This window comes from Mustela putorius, unplaced genomic scaffold (genome assembly GCF_011764305.1).
Source record: "Mustela putorius furo isolate JIRA1106 unplaced genomic scaffold, ASM1176430v1.1 tig00003858_pilon_pilon_pilon, whole genome shotgun sequence".
Classification (NCBI taxonomy): Eukaryota; Metazoa; Chordata; class Mammalia; order Carnivora; family Mustelidae; genus Mustela; species Mustela putorius.
Window position 1 is genome coordinate 19,822,996 of NW_025422010.1, and position 16,920 is coordinate 19,839,915.

At 42.7% G+C, this 16,920-nt stretch overlaps 1 protein-coding gene across 6 annotated transcripts in view; it reads left to right on the top strand.

Moving 5' to 3' along the window:
• The first annotated feature begins 309 nt into the window (after nucleotides 1-309).
• LAMA3 (laminin subunit alpha 3) overlaps nucleotides 310-16,920 on the top strand; it is a 263,998-nt gene continuing 247,387 nt past the window's right edge. For 3 of the 6 annotated variants that reach the window (XM_013051465.2, XM_045065456.1, XM_004742841.3), the window contains exon 1: nucleotides 319-850. In XM_013051465.2, the coding sequence (XP_012906919.1) occupies nucleotides 578-850 (273 nt within the window). In that variant the 5' untranslated portion in view covers nucleotides 319-577. Of the gene's footprint in view, nucleotides 851-16,920 lie in introns of all 6 variants that reach the window. The other 3 variants (XR_006602077.1, XR_006602078.1, XM_045065455.1) reach the window with 2 other exon arrangements.

Genomic DNA, 16,920 nt, shown 5'->3' on the forward strand with positions numbered 1-16,920 from the left:
CGTGAGCTCCTTGGGTCCCAGACTCTGAATGCGCTGTAGTGCCACAGATACTGTTGGCGCACAGTGTTTGAGAAATTGACGGGACTTGTCTTTTGACAACTGAGACGTCCGGGAAGCCACGAGGTCTTTGATTTAAGTTCTGCACGCAGTGCCAATTTGTTCTAATGTCTCACCCAAGCCTCCCCCTTTGTCCGAGGTCCGGGCTGGCTTTTCTGACTGGTCTGAGACCGTGAGCAGCTGGAGAGGAGGACGTTCTGATTTCTGCGCGGGGCGTGAAGGTGGGGCGGTCCCGGCCCCCGCCTCTGCTGCCAGGGTGAGAGCCCGGGAACGCCTTTCGCTCTCCCCGCCCGCGAAGTTTGCAGGGCGCAGCGCGCTGCAGAGACCTGGTCTGCTGGCCCGAGGCTGTGCGCTGTCAGTTCTTGCTTCATTGGGCGTCCGCTCCAGCCGCCGCAGGCTCCACACCAGAGAAGCCGACTGCACCGCGAGGGCTCGCGGCGCGTGGGGCGGGGGCGCGGATTAGCCGCCGCCCACACCCAGGGCTGAGCTCGCTCCTCCCGGGGTGATTGCGCGCTGCAGGATGGCGGCGGCCGCGCGGGTTCCAGGCTGGGTATTGAGGCCGGTTCTGCTGCTCCTGCTGCTGCTGCTGCTGCCGCCCGCCGTGAACGCCGCTCGGGAACCCCGTACCGCGGCCCGGCTCAGACTGCACCCGCCCTACTTCAACCTGGCCGAGGCGGCGAGGATTTCGGCCACCGCCACCTGCGGAGAGCGGGAGCCCGGCGGCGCGCGGCCCGAGCTCTACTGCAAGTTGGTCGGGGGGCCCACCGCCGCGGTTAGCGGCCACACCATCCAGGTACGGTCCCGGGAGTGAATGAGGGCGGGGTGGCGAGGGGCCGGCCCCCTCTCGGCGCTGGCCTGCGGCCCTCAGCAGAAGGAGGGGTCTTTCCCCGTGCGCTAGCGATACCAGGAGACAGGGAAGGGTTCCCCCAGGCCCCGCGCGGGCGGGCGACCCTGGGAGATGGGCTCGGTGCCCCGTAGCGATCCTGCGGGAGCTCCGCCCTTGCCAGTTCGCCTCCCGAGGCCGGGACCAGTAGAGCACTCGAGGTAAGTGAAGGCTGAGGTTAAGTTTGCGGGCGCAGAGGTGAAAGTCCCCTGATGCGCCTCGGGGTGCATGGAACTGTCGCCCCATGCTGCCTCCATCACTCAAGCAGCGCCGGGCCAGGCCATGAGTGCCCCCTCGGCTTCACTGGCGCGCCTCCTTCCAGGCACTTCTGTCTCCCCGACCTTATTGGGAGAAGTTGGTTGCAGTGGGTTTCCGTGGCGAGTTTGGAGAGAACTTTTAGGTTGTATCGGTAGCACCCCTCCCTCCGGTGTCGCGAAGATGCACCTCACCGCCCTTCCCGAAGCGTCCGCGTTCAGGTCACTGTGGCGAATGAGACTTGAACTGTTCAGAGATGGACCCTGCGCTCAGGGTCCATCAGACTCTTACCGCGAACACCTGGCGTAAATGATAAAGTTGCTGGTGCTTAATCAGCATCTGGGGTGCCCCAGGTCTTCACCCACGGACCCTCACAGCAGCGCAGGGAACCGGAGCGGTTGGACAGGTTAAGAAACGTGCCTGAGTCTTAAAGGAAGGCAGCGGGATTTGAACCCAGTCCTGACTTGAAATCCTCTTTACGCTGAGCCGTAATTCAGAATTGCTCCCCTCGTTCTACTGGGAAATATTGCTGAGGAATGGGAAAGTGCTGCCGGAAGAGGGAGTAATTTCGGAACTTGCGCTCCGCGAGCAAAAGATTACCATTGAGAATCTAGGTCAGGGTTTTAGAAACTCTTGGTTGCGCACTTCCATAAACAACAATAGCTGAACATGCAATGCCAATACGTGCTTATTTACTTGTAAACTATATGCATGTATTGCTTTATTAATATAGGGTGAGTACTAGAGGACAGGCAAGAATAGAAATAAAAAACTAAAATAACAATGATGAAAATACTTTTTAATTTCCTTTATTAACAGCGCCAAGTAAGTTTGATTTCTTTAAATATTTAATTTCTTTTTTTTAAAGGCAGGTGGTAACTTTTTTTTTTAAAAGACTTTATTTATTAATTTGACAGGCAGAGATCACAAGTAGGCAGAGCAGGGGTGGGGGCGGGGAGCAGGCTCCCTGCTGAGCACAGAGCCCAATGCGGGGCTCCATCCCAGAACCCTGGGATCATGACCTGAGCTGAAGGCAGAGGATTTAACCCACTGAGCCACCCAGCTGCCCCTAAATATTTAATTTCTGATTGTAACTATTTATAAATATACAAGTGTGATTATGTATATCATTATTTTTGGCAAAGTTAGTTTAGCACTTATGATCTGTCAATTCAAGGTCGGTTTTACATTGATAGTTGAAATTAGTAGTTGTCACAGCTGAAAAGATAGCTCAAAAATCTGTAGATTCAAGAAGGACCACTGCACTGACCACTGAGTCCCAGAACAATTCACAGAGCCCAGGGCAAAATGAAAATGTGAGCCCCCTGTTCAAAGATTATGAATTTCAAGATGGTGATAGCAGAGCCTCAAATTAAGTGAGGGGGCCTTTGGGAGCATGGAATTCTGTGTAACTGGGCAGGTCTGATACTGTCTGAATTCTTGAAATCATGGTACTCATATTTCTGCCCATCCTTCAATTATTCTAAAAATTTTTTAAAGTAGACACTTGGCCAGTCAATGTTTGCTTTTCAGATGGCATTCAGTACTTCCTGGTAGGAAGGTGTTATGTTTTAAGGGTTTAAAAAAATAGATTTAAAACTCACTGCAAGTAGTTTTTGGGAAAATATTAAAATACATTACAAAATTCTTTGTCCAGGTTTTTAAACTGTGCAAATAGGAGAAATTTTAGGGTACCCTAGTTCTGTCTTTTGAACAACAGAAATATGAAACATTTCCAAACATCTATTTTCCAAAGCACTCTTTTCAAAACGTACATTTCTTTAGAATCTTATTTGCTTTTTCACACATTGTTGATACAATACCTTTACTTTCATAGGTACCTCTATTTTTTTGTAAATATGTATCAGGTAGTACATTACTGGCAGTTCCTTGTCATCCCGGAAAGAGCAAATCTGGAATTTTTTGTGGAAAAAAAAAAAAGTATGACTCAACTTTAAATTTCAAAGTTTTAAATACTTTACCATGAGATAAACAGTGAATGTGTGTCATTTAAAGAATTTCTTTGTCACTCCTCATTTTAGTACATGGTTGGAACTGTTCTGCTGTTTAGGAGAATAGAACCCACGTGTCTACTTAATCAGGCCCACGTAAGCTTCGGTGTGTCATGGTCAGATGAGAGCCTGGTGCAACCCCTCCTCCTCTACCCTTGGGCAGACAGACACTCAGGACCATTGTGACCGCTGGCTCATGGATGGGGTAAAGCCCTAAGCAGAGTGCACACTAAATATTAGTCAGACTGAATTTCTTCATTTTTAAATGAAAAAAAACACATTTTGATATTCCTTTCTGGCACCCCCATTGGATTGCCTGGCACACCCAACTTTGCAGAGAGCTGTTCTGACTACGGGAAGAGGAAGTGCAAGGGGAAGAAATTTTCAAATATCTCCTCTCCCCGAGATTTGCCTGGGAATGGGCCAACCTTTACTCTCTTCATCTGGCATTTTCTTTTGAACGCTCTTAGGTTGATACTATGGTCTTGGAGGTCCAGAAAAGTCATATTTTCTGTGCTGATTGAGTTTCCAGGATAGGTCCTTAAACTTTGGTGCACAGTCCTAGATAGAGTAGGAAGTGGCTTTTCTGAGATCATTCAGCAGACTGTGTTTCTAGGACAAGCTATAGCCTTTGGAAAAAGAATGCTATCCGGTGTTATACTGTGTTCTCAGAAATAAGGGGTGAACAAGAGTGCTGCTGAATAGTGCTTTCTGCTTTCACAGCTGAGGGCTTGAGAAGATGTACTGATTGCTGACGTGAGAACTCTTATCTAATGAGGACAGAAGTGTGTTAGAGACAAGACAGGGAAGGGGAGTTCTAGAAGTTGGGCTCTCAGATGCTCGCTCTAGCCCCGTGTTGGCAGCCACAGGTGCAGACCTACCTTTCAGGATACCGAGGGGTGATGGGACTTGGAAGGGTGGGAGATTATGACTGATCAGTTGGTTGTACCCGAATGATGATTATCTTGAATGTGTTTATGCTCAAGATGGGAAATGGAGAGGAGTAACTAAAATAGTTGTTTCTTGAGCTTTCTAAAAATAAATCTTCAGGGCCAGCCAGGATTTAGAATTTCAGGCCAGAAGGATTTTGCAAAAAATGTAAAAAAAAAAAAAAGAAGAATAAAAGTTATGTCTTAGAATAAAGCCTGGGTTTATGGTCCTGATTCTATAATAATAATCCTGATTCTTGAATGGTAGCATGTGCCCACAGGCAGGACAATTTAAAAGTCTGAATTTTGTTTATTGTGTGAAAAATGCTCACTGTTGTTTCTCTGGATGTAAAACTCATTAATTAAGATTTTATATACTTGTTACTGCTTAGACATTAAATTTTTGATGTTTGAGAGGTCTTTGATTCAGGGATTTTGTCTGTCTGGTTCATAGTTGTGTCCTGTGCATAGCACAAAGCCTGGAACAGTATGTGTGCTCAGAAAATACTAAAGGAAAAGATAGTGGAATGAAGATACAACTAAGGGCTATAAAGAAGTCAATGTAAAGAATAGACAAGAAAAATGCACAAATTAATTCTATTCTGCTAAGAAGTTAACTACCACTGAAATCTATCACACCTTATGCTTCAATTTTAAATGTTTCCTTACCTATGGAGTTAAAAAAAATCATTATTTACCGACATCTGATAGAGATGATGATAAAATATAAGGGGAAGGCTGTATTGAAAATGTAACCTTGGGGGCGACTGGGTGGCTCAGTGGGTTAAAGTCTCTGCCTTCGGCTCAGGTCATGGTCCCAGGGTCCTGGGATCGAGTCCCACATCGAGCCCCGCATCGGGCTCTCTGCTCTGCAGGGAGCCTGCTTCGTCCTCTCTCTCTGCCTGCCTCTCTGCCTACTTGTGATCTCTGTCTGTGAAATAAATAAATAAAATCTTAAAAAAAAAAAAAGAAAATGTAACCTTGTGTTTGGTTTAGCTTGGCATAAACATGACACAAAGAATGAAATGAACATATTTACCACACATGCGATGTTGATTTTGTACATCGACAGTTCAACATGTCTTCCGTTATATTCCTTTATTACATTATAATTTATGCACAGGAATGTGTATCTAGCCTGAATGACAGTGGTAAAGAAGTTCCCACATGTGAGTTACAGCCAGGAGCAAGAATGCTTGTCACAAAGCAGTCTGGGTTGTGTGTTTGTGTGACTTGGACTAATGGCCATAAACAGGAAACTCATTTCACTAAGGCTGTTTATAGAACCATTGTGAAAGAGAAACCATTTTTTGGCTTCAACAAGGGACTTTTCCTTTGTGAAACTGATAAGAAAGTGTTGGGCAAGGGCTGAGAAATCAAAGACATTACTATTCCATTGATATATTTGTAACAGTTCTTAGCTGTGAGTTATTTTAAGACTTCAGACAAATGACTGCAGTAAGCAATTTAAAGATGAATTTTTAAAAATGATTTTCCTAATAGTTCTGTGTGAACATTAGCAAAGTTTAGAATGAAAGTTTATGTGCAAATCATTCGAACATAAATGTTTTCCTTTGGAGAGTCAGGTTCACTCACCAGCTGTGGAACATGGTTCCACACACAGAATGTCAGCAATTTAAGTGTTTGCTTCAACAAGTCATAGATTTTGCTGGAGCTCATGGGTCTTCAGGGTTGTAGAAGATGAATACTTGGTGGTGAGAATGTTCAGTCCTTGAATTGTAGGATTTTACTTTATGTTCTGAATTACCTGTGCCATTGAGAACGTAGATCATTTAATCTGAGAAAAAGAAGTATATAGTCATAGGGAAAGAGAAGGACAAAAGGTGATTAATTTCAGCCCCTCACTTATGAGAAAACTATACTTAAACCATTATAGAAAGTTAGCTGTGTGCATTTTACATCTTTAGTGCATATATGAATGTGAAAAGTACACATTTTATTCATATTTTTTAAACCAAAACTAGATTGAAGTATATGAGTCATTTTTGACACTTTTATAGAGGCATAATTTAAATAGTATATAACATGCATCCATTGTAGGTGTGAATTAAATATTTTCAAATAAATTTATAGAGTTGTACAACAATCACTAGAATGCAGTTTTAGAACATTTCCACCAGCTCCAAATGTTCTCTTGTGTCAACACACGCAATTTCCACATCTATTTCCACTGCTATGATTTCTGCCTCTAAAAGTTTCTCATTTCTGTAAATTTCATATAAATGAAATGACACAACATGTGGTTTTTTGTGTCTAAATTTTTAAAAAAGATTTTATTTATTTATTTGACAGAGAGAGAGATTACAAGTAGGCAGAGAGGCAGGCATAGAGGGAGAGGGGGAAGCAGGGTCCCCGCTGAGCAGAGAACCTGATGCGGGGCTCGATCCCAGGATTCTGGGATCATGACCTGAGCTGAAGGCAGAGGTTTTAACTCACTGAGCCACCTAGGTCTAGGTGCCCATGTCTAATTTTTTTTTTCAAGATTTAACTTATTTATTTGACAGAGAGGAAGAGAGAGCAAGAGAGGGAGCACAAGCAGGGGGAGTGGAAGAGGGAGAGGCTGAGCAGGGAGCCCGATGTGGGGCTCAATCCCAAATCCCAGGACTCTAGGATCATGACCTGAGCCAAAGGCAGACACTCAAAAACTGAGCCACCCACATGCCCCAACTGTTTTTTTTTTTTTTTTTTTTTTTTTTTTAAGAGGGGGAGGGCCTGGTAAGGGCAGAAGGAGAGGAAGAGAGAGAGTCTTAAGCAGATTGCCTACCTATCGAGGAGCTGGACAAGGGACTTGATCTCATGACCCTGAGACCTAGACATGAGCTGAAGTCAAGAGCATGCTTAACTGACTGAGCCACCCGAGCATCCTTTTGTGTCTGACTTCCCTCACCTGGCATAATGATTTTGTGCTTTGTTAATATTGCTGTACGATTTACTGGTTTGCTTTTTATTGCAGAAAATAGTATGTTGTTGTATACTTCATTTTCTTTATCCAAACCATGGACATTTGGACTATTTTTAGGTTTTGGCTAGTATAAGTATGCCTCTACGAACATTCACAAACAAATCTTTGCGTGGACATATGTTTTCAGTTTTCTTGGGTTGATTCCTAGGAGTGGAATTGCTGGATCACATAGTAAATTTATGTTTAATTTTTTGAGAAACACCAATTATTGAAATGAAGCCCTGATGTCTCCAACTAATATTATGGAACTGTTTCTCCCTTCAGTTCTGTCCATTTTTGCTTCATGTATATGTGAGGCTTTTTTGTTTGATATAGATATATTTACATTGTTATATCTTGAAGGATTGGCCCTTCTATCAATGTGTAATGTGTGTCTTTATCTTTTGCAACAATTTGACTTCAAGTTTATTTTGTCTGATGTTAGTATAATCGTCACCACTCTCTTTGGATTACTATTTGCGCACAAAATCTTTTTCTGCCTTTTAATTTTCAATCCATTTGTGTCTTTGGATCTAAATCTCTTGTAGGTCGGCATTGTGGTCCCCCCCCCAAATCTATTCTGCAAATCTTTGCCTTTTCATTGTTAAGTTGAACCCATTTACATTTAAAGTGATTGATGATAAGGAGGGCCTTCTGCCATTTTGCTCTTTGTTTTTGTAAGTCTTCTATTTTTTGGTTCCTCAGTTCCTCAGTTAGTACTTTCTTTTGTGTTTAATTTCTTTTCCCAATGAACCATTTTCCTCCATTTACTTTTCTGTATTTATTTTCACAGTGGTTACTCTGGGGATTATAGTTAACATCCTAAATTTACAACAGTCCAGTTTCAGCTGACCATCAGCTTAGCTTCAGTAGTATCTAAAACTAGGCTTCTATACAAGTCTGTGCCCCCTTCTTTATGATGCTGTCTTCACAAATTAGATCTTTACACATTGTTGCTTATTGACATAAATATATAATTATTGTTCTATGCATTTGTTTTGTAAATCATATGGGACAAACCCAAATTCCAATAATGCTGGCTTTTGTATTTATCTATGTAGTTAGCTGTACTGGTGTTTTGTTTTGTTTTTTAAAGATTTACTTATTTGACAGAGAGAGACACAGCAAGAGATGGAACACAGCAGGGAGAGTGGGAGAGGGAGAGGCAGGCTTCTCCTGGAACAGGGAGCGTGATATGGAGCTTGATGACCCTGGGATCATGACCTGAGCTGAAAGCAGATGCTTAAAGACTGAGCCACCCAGGCACCCCTGTATTGGTGTTTTTTATTTCTTTGTATGGCTTTAATTTATATCCTAGTATCCTTTCATCTCAGCTGAAGGACTACTTTAGCATCTCTAGCCTTTTGGCCTTCAGTTGGGCAGGTCTACCAGCAACAAACTCCTTTCAACTTTTGTTTATTTGGGAATGTTCTAATTTCTCCCTCATTTTTGAAGGATAATTTTTACCAGGTATGGAATTCTTGACTGACAGTTTTTTCCTTTCAGCATTTTAAATACATCAACTTGATGCCTTCTGGCTTCCATGGTTTCTGATGGAATGCAGGCTGTTAATCTTATTGAGGATCCTGTATGTGATAAATTTCTTCTCTTTTGGTGTTTTCAAGATTTTCTCTTTGATCTTTTGAGAGTTTGATTATAATGAGTCTTGGTGGGGATCTCTTTGAGTTTGTCTTGCTTGGAATTTGTTAAGCTTCTTGGATGTGTAGATTCATGTCTTTATTCCAATTTGGGCAGTTTCAACCATTATTTCTTCCAGTGTCCTTTCTGCCTCTTTCTCGCTCTTCTGCTGGGACTCCCAAAATGTGTATGTTGGTCTGTAACAGGTCACAGTCCTATAGGTGCCTTGAGCTTTGCTTATTTTTGTTATTTATTTATGTATTTATTTGACAGAGATCACAAGCAGGCAGAGAGGCAGGCAGAGACAGAGAGAGAGGAGGAAGCAGGCTCCCTGATGAGCAGAGAGCCCAATGCAGGGCTCGATCCCAGGACCCTGGGATCATGACCTGAGCCAAAGGCAGAGGCTCTAACCCACTGAGCCACCCAGGCGCCCCTATTTTTGTTCATTCTTTTTTCTTTGTTATTCTCATGCTAGATCTTTTCAGTCAACTTATCTTTAAGTTCACTGATTATAAGTTGTTGTAGGTTTTCGAACAGATTCCAGAGTTCTGAAAATGTTTGTTTCAGTAGCTTTTTTTGTGAGATTAATTGTTGCTTTAGTGAGGAACAGATCCTTGAAGCTTTTTCCTCTGCTATTTTTTGTGATATCCTTACATCTTCTTTTTGAGTGCTTCCTTGCTTTCTGGTACCACAACATGTATCAGGGCAATTTTTTTTTTTTTTTTTTTTTTTTTTTTTGCTCCTGCCTAGGAACCAACTGGTTTTTCAAGGAGCATTATTTTATGGGTGCAGTGTTTAGAAACCAAGATCTGGATATGAGGTACTGTTTAGTAAATGCTCATTGTTATAGTATATCATTGCTTTTAGACACTCTCAGTGGACAGAGCTAGGAAATATATGCTAATTTCTACATGTACACACATCCACACTGGAAATGCAATTGATTTTTGCATATGGATCTTGTATCCTGTGACCTTGCTGTAGATTTTTTGTAGACTTCAGTATTTTCTACACACAGAACTACATGTGTTTTATTTTTTCTTTTCCAATCTGTATGCCTTTAATTTCTTTTAATTAATAATTAATTCACTTCACTTATTAAGTGGGTCTTACATGTCATGTTTGATGATGAGGATGCAAAAATGATCTAGACATGATCTTTCTGTAGATGACTAGTGTTTTTGTGGCCTAATTTTCTTAAAAGACCAGGGAAATTCCTATGAGGGAAAATAGGATATCATCTCATTGTATATATCATCAAATTACTCTCACTTAGAGGTGAATAATTCTGGCTATACAATCATATAGAGCTGAGTTTGAATTCTAACTCTACAGCTCTTTGACCTTGGAAAATTGCATAACCTCAGTTTCCCCATATATAAGACAGAATTAATATTAGTGTCTATCTCACACATTTATTGGGAGGATAAAAAACACTCAATATATATTGTGGTACATCATGCCCAGTAAATGTGTTTACAGTGGTGAATGACAACAATGATTTTTCATAATAATCATTTAAAATTTTTGAGTAAGAAATTTTTTTTTTTCTTTTAAAGATCTTATTTATTTAGAGAGAGTGTGTGAGTGAGTGGGGGAAGGGATAAAGGGAGAGGGAGAGAGAATGCCATGCAGATTCCACACTGAGCATGGAACCCAATGCGGAACTCAGTCTCATGACCCTGAGATCATGACCTGAGCCAAAATCTAGAGTTAGACACTTAACTGAGTGAACCATCCAGACACCCCTAAAAAATTATTTTGATAACAAACTGTATGGTGCATTATATACTGAACATATTTGGCATGGGAAATAATCCACAGGCATTTTTGCAGAATAGCAGTGTTAAATTTTCTTAGTACTGTGTTAATAACTAGATATTACTTTTTACAAAGGGACACATTTTTATAGCAATTAGAGAAGTATTTTGGGGGGAGAGCAGCCATGGAATTGGACAAGAAGCTGCTGTTCATGCAACCAGCCTTGGAGACAGAAGGGTTGCACTTCCTGCACATCCTGGGAAGCACCCCATCCTCCCCACCCCCGCTAGTCCCTGTGGCTAGGACATCACCCACTGAAGGTGTTCAGCTTCATCCTTCTTTCTGTGGTGTTCCAGAAGCTTTTCACCCAGCCGAGGGCCTTGAGGCAGAGGCAACTGAACTGCTGTGGAACCTGATGTTGTTGTTAAAGGACAAGAGGCTTTAGCAGCTGTCAAAATGGAAGAGGAATTAAATATGCAGAGTGAAAAGTATAAGGAAAAACTAAGGCAGCTTGAAGAAGAACAACAACAAAAAAAAGAGACAGAGCTTGAAATGTGGGACAGCATGCAAGAAGGAAAAGGTATGATGGAAATGTAAGAGAGCCCCCAGAAGAAGACACTGCAGGGCTTTCTATTTCATGTCATTGTGAAATGAAAATCTGACAGACACCATCAGTGACAGAGGCAATTGGTCACACTTCACTAAAGCCAGTGACTGTGTTCATTGATTTCATAGGTAACTGTTAATTAGTAGCTAAAGGCTTCTGGGTGATTAACAGTCTTGATAAAAGAGACCTAGTAACGGTTCTTCAAGTTAAAAGCCCCTACTGGTATGACAGTCTCTGTGATGGGTTGTGCTGAATGATGTCTTCCTTATAAATGGTGAGCCCACCAGTGAGGACTTCTAATGCAGCCAGGTGACGGGGTTGTTTCTACATATTTATTGTTATGTTCAAAACTTTGGAAAAAAGAAACTATTAAAATGCAAAGAACACTTTAAACATCTTTATTAAATTCAAGGAAATTCTTTATGAACTTGAATTTGTCTATCAAACATTAAACAAAATTTAGCATTCCAAAAAAAAAAAAGTAACATTTTGGAGGGAGGTTTTCATTCATTAAGGTTAATGTTGGTGGTAATAATATATTCTTCCAAATTGGAAAATTTTTTTTTTTTTTTGGTTGTGGTTTAAGCTTTCATGAAACCTGCATTAACCCTTGCTCAACATTCTGGAACCATTTGCCTGGTGAGGAAAAAGTTTCATTAAATGGTACCTCAGTGGTCTTAGTCAATGGAATTGGCTGTATACATGGGCTCCTGGCCAAGGCACACATAGGGGCTGAAATCCAGTCTGGGCAAGCTGTGTCTGTTTAGAGGCAGCGAGCCTTTTTTCTGCTTCATTAAAAAAAAAAAAAAAAAAGCTTTTTTCATGAGCTAGCAGGGCCTTGATTAGATCCCTCATGCCAACAGGGTGGAAAATGCCTTGAGGAACGCCAACTCTTTGAATCTCACATATCCTGCCATTTTTTTCAAAGTCATAAACATACTGTATTTTCTTAGTGGTTTTCCCATCCTAGATGCTCATAAGAAAACACATCTGAAATCAATAAATGAACATTAGCTGGAGAGAAATATGGTTTTTAATTTATGCAGAGCTTAACTGTTGAGAAGTGGGAAAAAGACTTCTCCACTACTTTCAAGTTACACCCTCTACTGCATATACTGTGTACAGAAGTGATACCAAGCAAAGAGACAGAAGGTTAGGCAGGGGGAACAGCCTCGTGATCAGGAGACTTACTGCCCTACTCAATGCATGGTGCTAATTACACATACACTTACATAACATTTATGGATGCTTGGCACTGTTCTAAAGCACCTTACATGTACTTACGTCTTGATTTTCATAACCGTTGTGGAGGCGATCCTCTTAGTGTGCTCATTTTATAGAGAAGGAACTGAAGTACAGAGAGGTTAAGTGCGTTGTTTAAGAGCAGAAAGCTGGTACGTGGTACAGCCAGGGATTCTGGCTGCAGAGTTCATGTTCATACCCACTCTACTAACGACTCCTTTCTCAGAGCCACAGCCAAACAGGGCACCATCTCGGTAATTCCATTCATTACCCTGGAACCATTTATCTTCATGACTGGTGTCCTTATTAGCTAGATCTGGAGCTCTCTGAGGGTGGGGCCACCATTTCCTGCTCATGTCTGTCTTCCCTGTGACAGGGTGTCACCCACATGCCGTAGATGATTTCTGAAGAAACTTTCAAAGGGCAACACCATCATAGAATTTTCCTACTGGAGCAACACCTGGATAGAAGTGCTGTTTGACAAAAAACCAAAAATCAAAAACCTGAATTTCAACACCCTGCCTTTGGAAGGCAGGTGTGGCCCTATGTGTTGAATTTCAAAGTAGAGGTATCTGATACAGGGCCAAGACCAAGAAGTCGTAAGAGGCAAGAAAGGATCCTTCCTCTACGGATTACAGATGAAGCAGTGCCCTGCCAACACCTCAATTTCAGACTTCTAGCTTCCAGAACCGAGACATGACATTTCTGTTGTTCGCAGCCACCCAATTTATAGTACTTTGGTATGGCCCTGGCAGAAGAATATAGTAACTGTTCGTCTTCTGGGCTGCCAAAACAAGATACTATGGATTGGGTAACTTATAAACAACTGAAATTTATTTCTCACTGTTCTCGAGTTTCCTTGGGGAAATCCAAGGTCAAGATGTGGGCAGGTTCAGTGTTTGGTGAAGACCCACTTCCAGTTCATGTTTCTTCGCTGTGTCCTCACAGAGAGGGAGAGATGAGGGGTCTCTCCATGGCCTCTCATAATTATAAGGGTACTAGTCCCATTCAGCTCATCCTCATCCCATCATCTTGGGGGTTAGGACTTAATGTATGGAGTTGTGGGGAGGGGGGACACCCAGATATGCAGCCCATTGCAGTAACTTTAAGTCAGATAACCAGTTTCTGTCAGTCAGCACTGCTCATGGAGTATTCAGCGTGTGAGCTATCTGTGTGTGGGGGAGGGGAAGGTGAAGGACACTGCTTGAGGCTCCCTGGGTGGTTCTAGGCTGTCTGTTCTCGAGACTCTGCAATCTGGCAACTCACAGTGTAGTCTCTAAATAGAATGGGGATTGCTCTTGGCTGATCAAATATTTAGGAATCACCTACCTTGAGGCATCTTTAAATATGTAGAACATATAAGAAGGGCATAAAGTAAGGATTGACTAATGCAGGTGTGACTCTGGGAGTTTGGGGACGATGGATACATGGCTACTGTGAGCCTTGGATCCCTTTAGCACAGCGGTGGGATGATTCCTTCACTGCTAATGAGAGGGCTGCGGGGCTAGGTCAGGGGAAGGGTGGGGTGAGCTCGTGAGATGAAGGTCCCAGTTCCCTATGTCCTGGGACTGGCTCCGCATAGACTAAATATGGCAGAGGATTTGTGTGTGCAAAAGACCTCAGTGGCAAAGATTCTATGCAAGGTAGTTCGCACAGTGATTTGAAGAGAACAAAAAATTCAGACTTTCAAATTTTCGCAGTGTCTTCTCTGTTTCCAGGTGGTTTTCCTATTTCATGGTGACAACCTATCATTTAGTGTTATCTTTAATGCGATCTTGAATGTTTTTAGAAAAATTAGCAGAAAATGGTGGAAGACCTCATTTGGAAAATCTCTTATAGGATTGCCATAAACTAATTGAAGTTTTTTTTCCTTTCGTTTAATTTCATTATATTTTGGGTCAACTTAGTAGACTTTTATCTGAGTAAAGATAAAGCTATTGAAATCAGTCTTTCTAATGATAATAAAATATTTGTTCCCTCTCTCTGAGCACCGTGTAAGTCTTTGTCCCTCTCTTGTACTTGGTGTTACCTGCAGCCTCAATTTTCTTTGATCATTTGCTGGCCTCGGTTCTGGGAGTCGTTTTCTCTGGCTGTTCTGTAGAGCAGTTGTCCCTCTAGCTTAGGAGGATTGAAGCTGAAACAAATCACTTTAGAACTGCTTGACTAACCACAAGGAAGATGAGGCGGGGGACTTAAGAATCCCGACAGAGATGTTTATAACCAGTGGTTCTCTGTCTTCACTAACACAGAATCGAAGAGGATGTGTAATATTGCATCACAAGGGATGGGGATCAGCTCTGGGGAGGAACTGCCCAAAGCAGAGTGTCCTGCATCACTGAAAGGATTTTTAAAGAGGAGGAGAGTCCTTTACTAGGTCAAAATCCCGTGTGTCATCTCTTCAGTCCATCTGTAGACAGTGAGGCTTTGACCGACCAACCTCGTGGGGAAGCTGCCCTCCCTACGCCAAGCCTGTACACAGGAGTATGTTGCACTCTTCCGCAGGGGGTTGCAGCCAAGGGCTCAGGTCCCCCGTCCAGCCACGCTCACACGCATCTCTGCATTCCCAGTCCAGGAGCCCCAGTCAGAGGCCCCCAGTGAGGTAACTGGTGCATCCCAAATGCCTCCCCAGAGACTTCCGATGGGCTGCTCTGGCTGAGGCATGTTTCCCCGATGACTGGGTATTCTTCTACTCCCACTCTTCTCTTCTCCTTTCCTTCCATCCTCTGGGCTCAGAAAAAGGCAGGAGCCTTTTGTTCAGGGCTCCTTGGTGGTGAGATACTTCTCCTGTCATCTGACCCCTGCCTGGTGCTGTTCTTTGGGGAAAAAAGTGAAACACTGGGATGCTGGTACTTTGCTTCTTGCCTTCACGGTCGTAGTGAATGAATGAAGTCTTGAGTCTTACTTTCAGACTGGCTTGTCCTCATTGACCATCTCAGCACTTGGAAACTCAACTGGGGCTGGTAGAACTTCTGTAAATGATATTTTGAAAATATTTATTTATTTATTAGAGAGGGAGAAGTGTAGGGGGAGCCAGTATGGGGTGGAGGAGGGGCAGAGGGAGAAAATCTCAAGCAGACTCAAGCTGAGCACAGAGCCCAACGCAGGGCTCGATCTCATGACCCTGAGATCACGACCTGAGCCAAAATCACGAAGCTCACGACCTGAGCTTAATGGGCTGAGCCACCCAGGTGCCCTGGATGATTCTTAATGTAGATTCTTATCAATGAAGGCAAGAACTGCTACCTGGGGTTGGGTGTGAACACACCGTTGTGTCTGATATTCGTCCACTCCTGTATTGAACAAATATGATTGACATGTATGTGCCAGGCATAGAGGAGGAGGATGTTATGGGCGGGGACTACAGATCTGAACAAGGCAAGAAAGGTCTCTACCTGCCTGGAGCTGACATCCTATGGGGAGTTTGCAACCAGTGAGTAAACATACACAATAATGACTGTGTTTGGGTCTAGGAGAGAAGAAGCAAGATTTTGGTTTTGTAGTTCATGAAGGGAAACCTCTCCATGTTTGATAGATAGAGAAGCTTTTCTTTCTTTCTTTTTTTTTTTTTTAAAGATTTTTATTTTTATTTTTTTATTTATTTGACACAGAGAGAGAGGGAGAGCACAAGTAGGCGGAGAGGCAAGCACAGAGAAAGGGGGGAAGCAGGCTCCCCACCAAGCAGAGAGCCCAATGCAGGGCTTGATCCCAGGACCCAGAGATCATGACCCAAGCCAAAGGCAGAGGCTTAGCCCACTGAACCACCCCGGTACCCCTGGAGAAGCTTTTCGAAGAGGTTTTATTGGTACAGATACTGGGGGTTGAGAAGAAATCAGCGCCGTGAAGAGGGTGGGAAAATGTGTTCTACTCAGAGAGACCAACAGGTACAAGGGCTGTGAGAGGGGAACAGGCCTGGCATGTTCTGAGAACTCAGAAAGCCAGGCTGCCCTCATTGTTGCGTGTTTTGAATGTTATGCCCGAGCGAGACCTCTGTATCCTTTCCAGAATTTATAAATGCTTTGTTTTATTTTTGTAGTATTTATACCCTTTCCAGTCCTCAAAAGAATTTAGGTGACTGGTGAAATTTAAAATCTTTGAACAAAAGAGTTGAGGGAATGGGACAATGGGAAAATAAAGCTGTGGAGAGTATAATTACTTCAGAAGGAGATCAGTAACTGAAAGGGAATTGATAGGGAAAATCTTGGCTTGAGGAATGAATCAGACTATGTCCTCAAGGATTCTTTCAAGAAGAAACCAGTTGGTTCTAGAATCCCCAAAAGTATAAGAGCATGGGCTTTGGAATTAATAGAGCTTGCTTCGAAAGCATCTCTCCTCAAGATGTGATCCTGAGTGAGTTATGTTACATCTGTGAGCCTTGGTGTCTTCTGTAAAATGGGGATTCAAATACCATTTAGTTCACAAGGTTATTCTGAGGATTACATCGAGTAAACCATATGCACCTGGGACACAGTTAGTGTTTAATGAATGGTAACTCTAATTAAAGATTGTTGCGGAAGTAGAAATAGGAAGGCCTTGATAAAGAGGTCACATGTGGATTAGGAGAGGGAGACATAGTT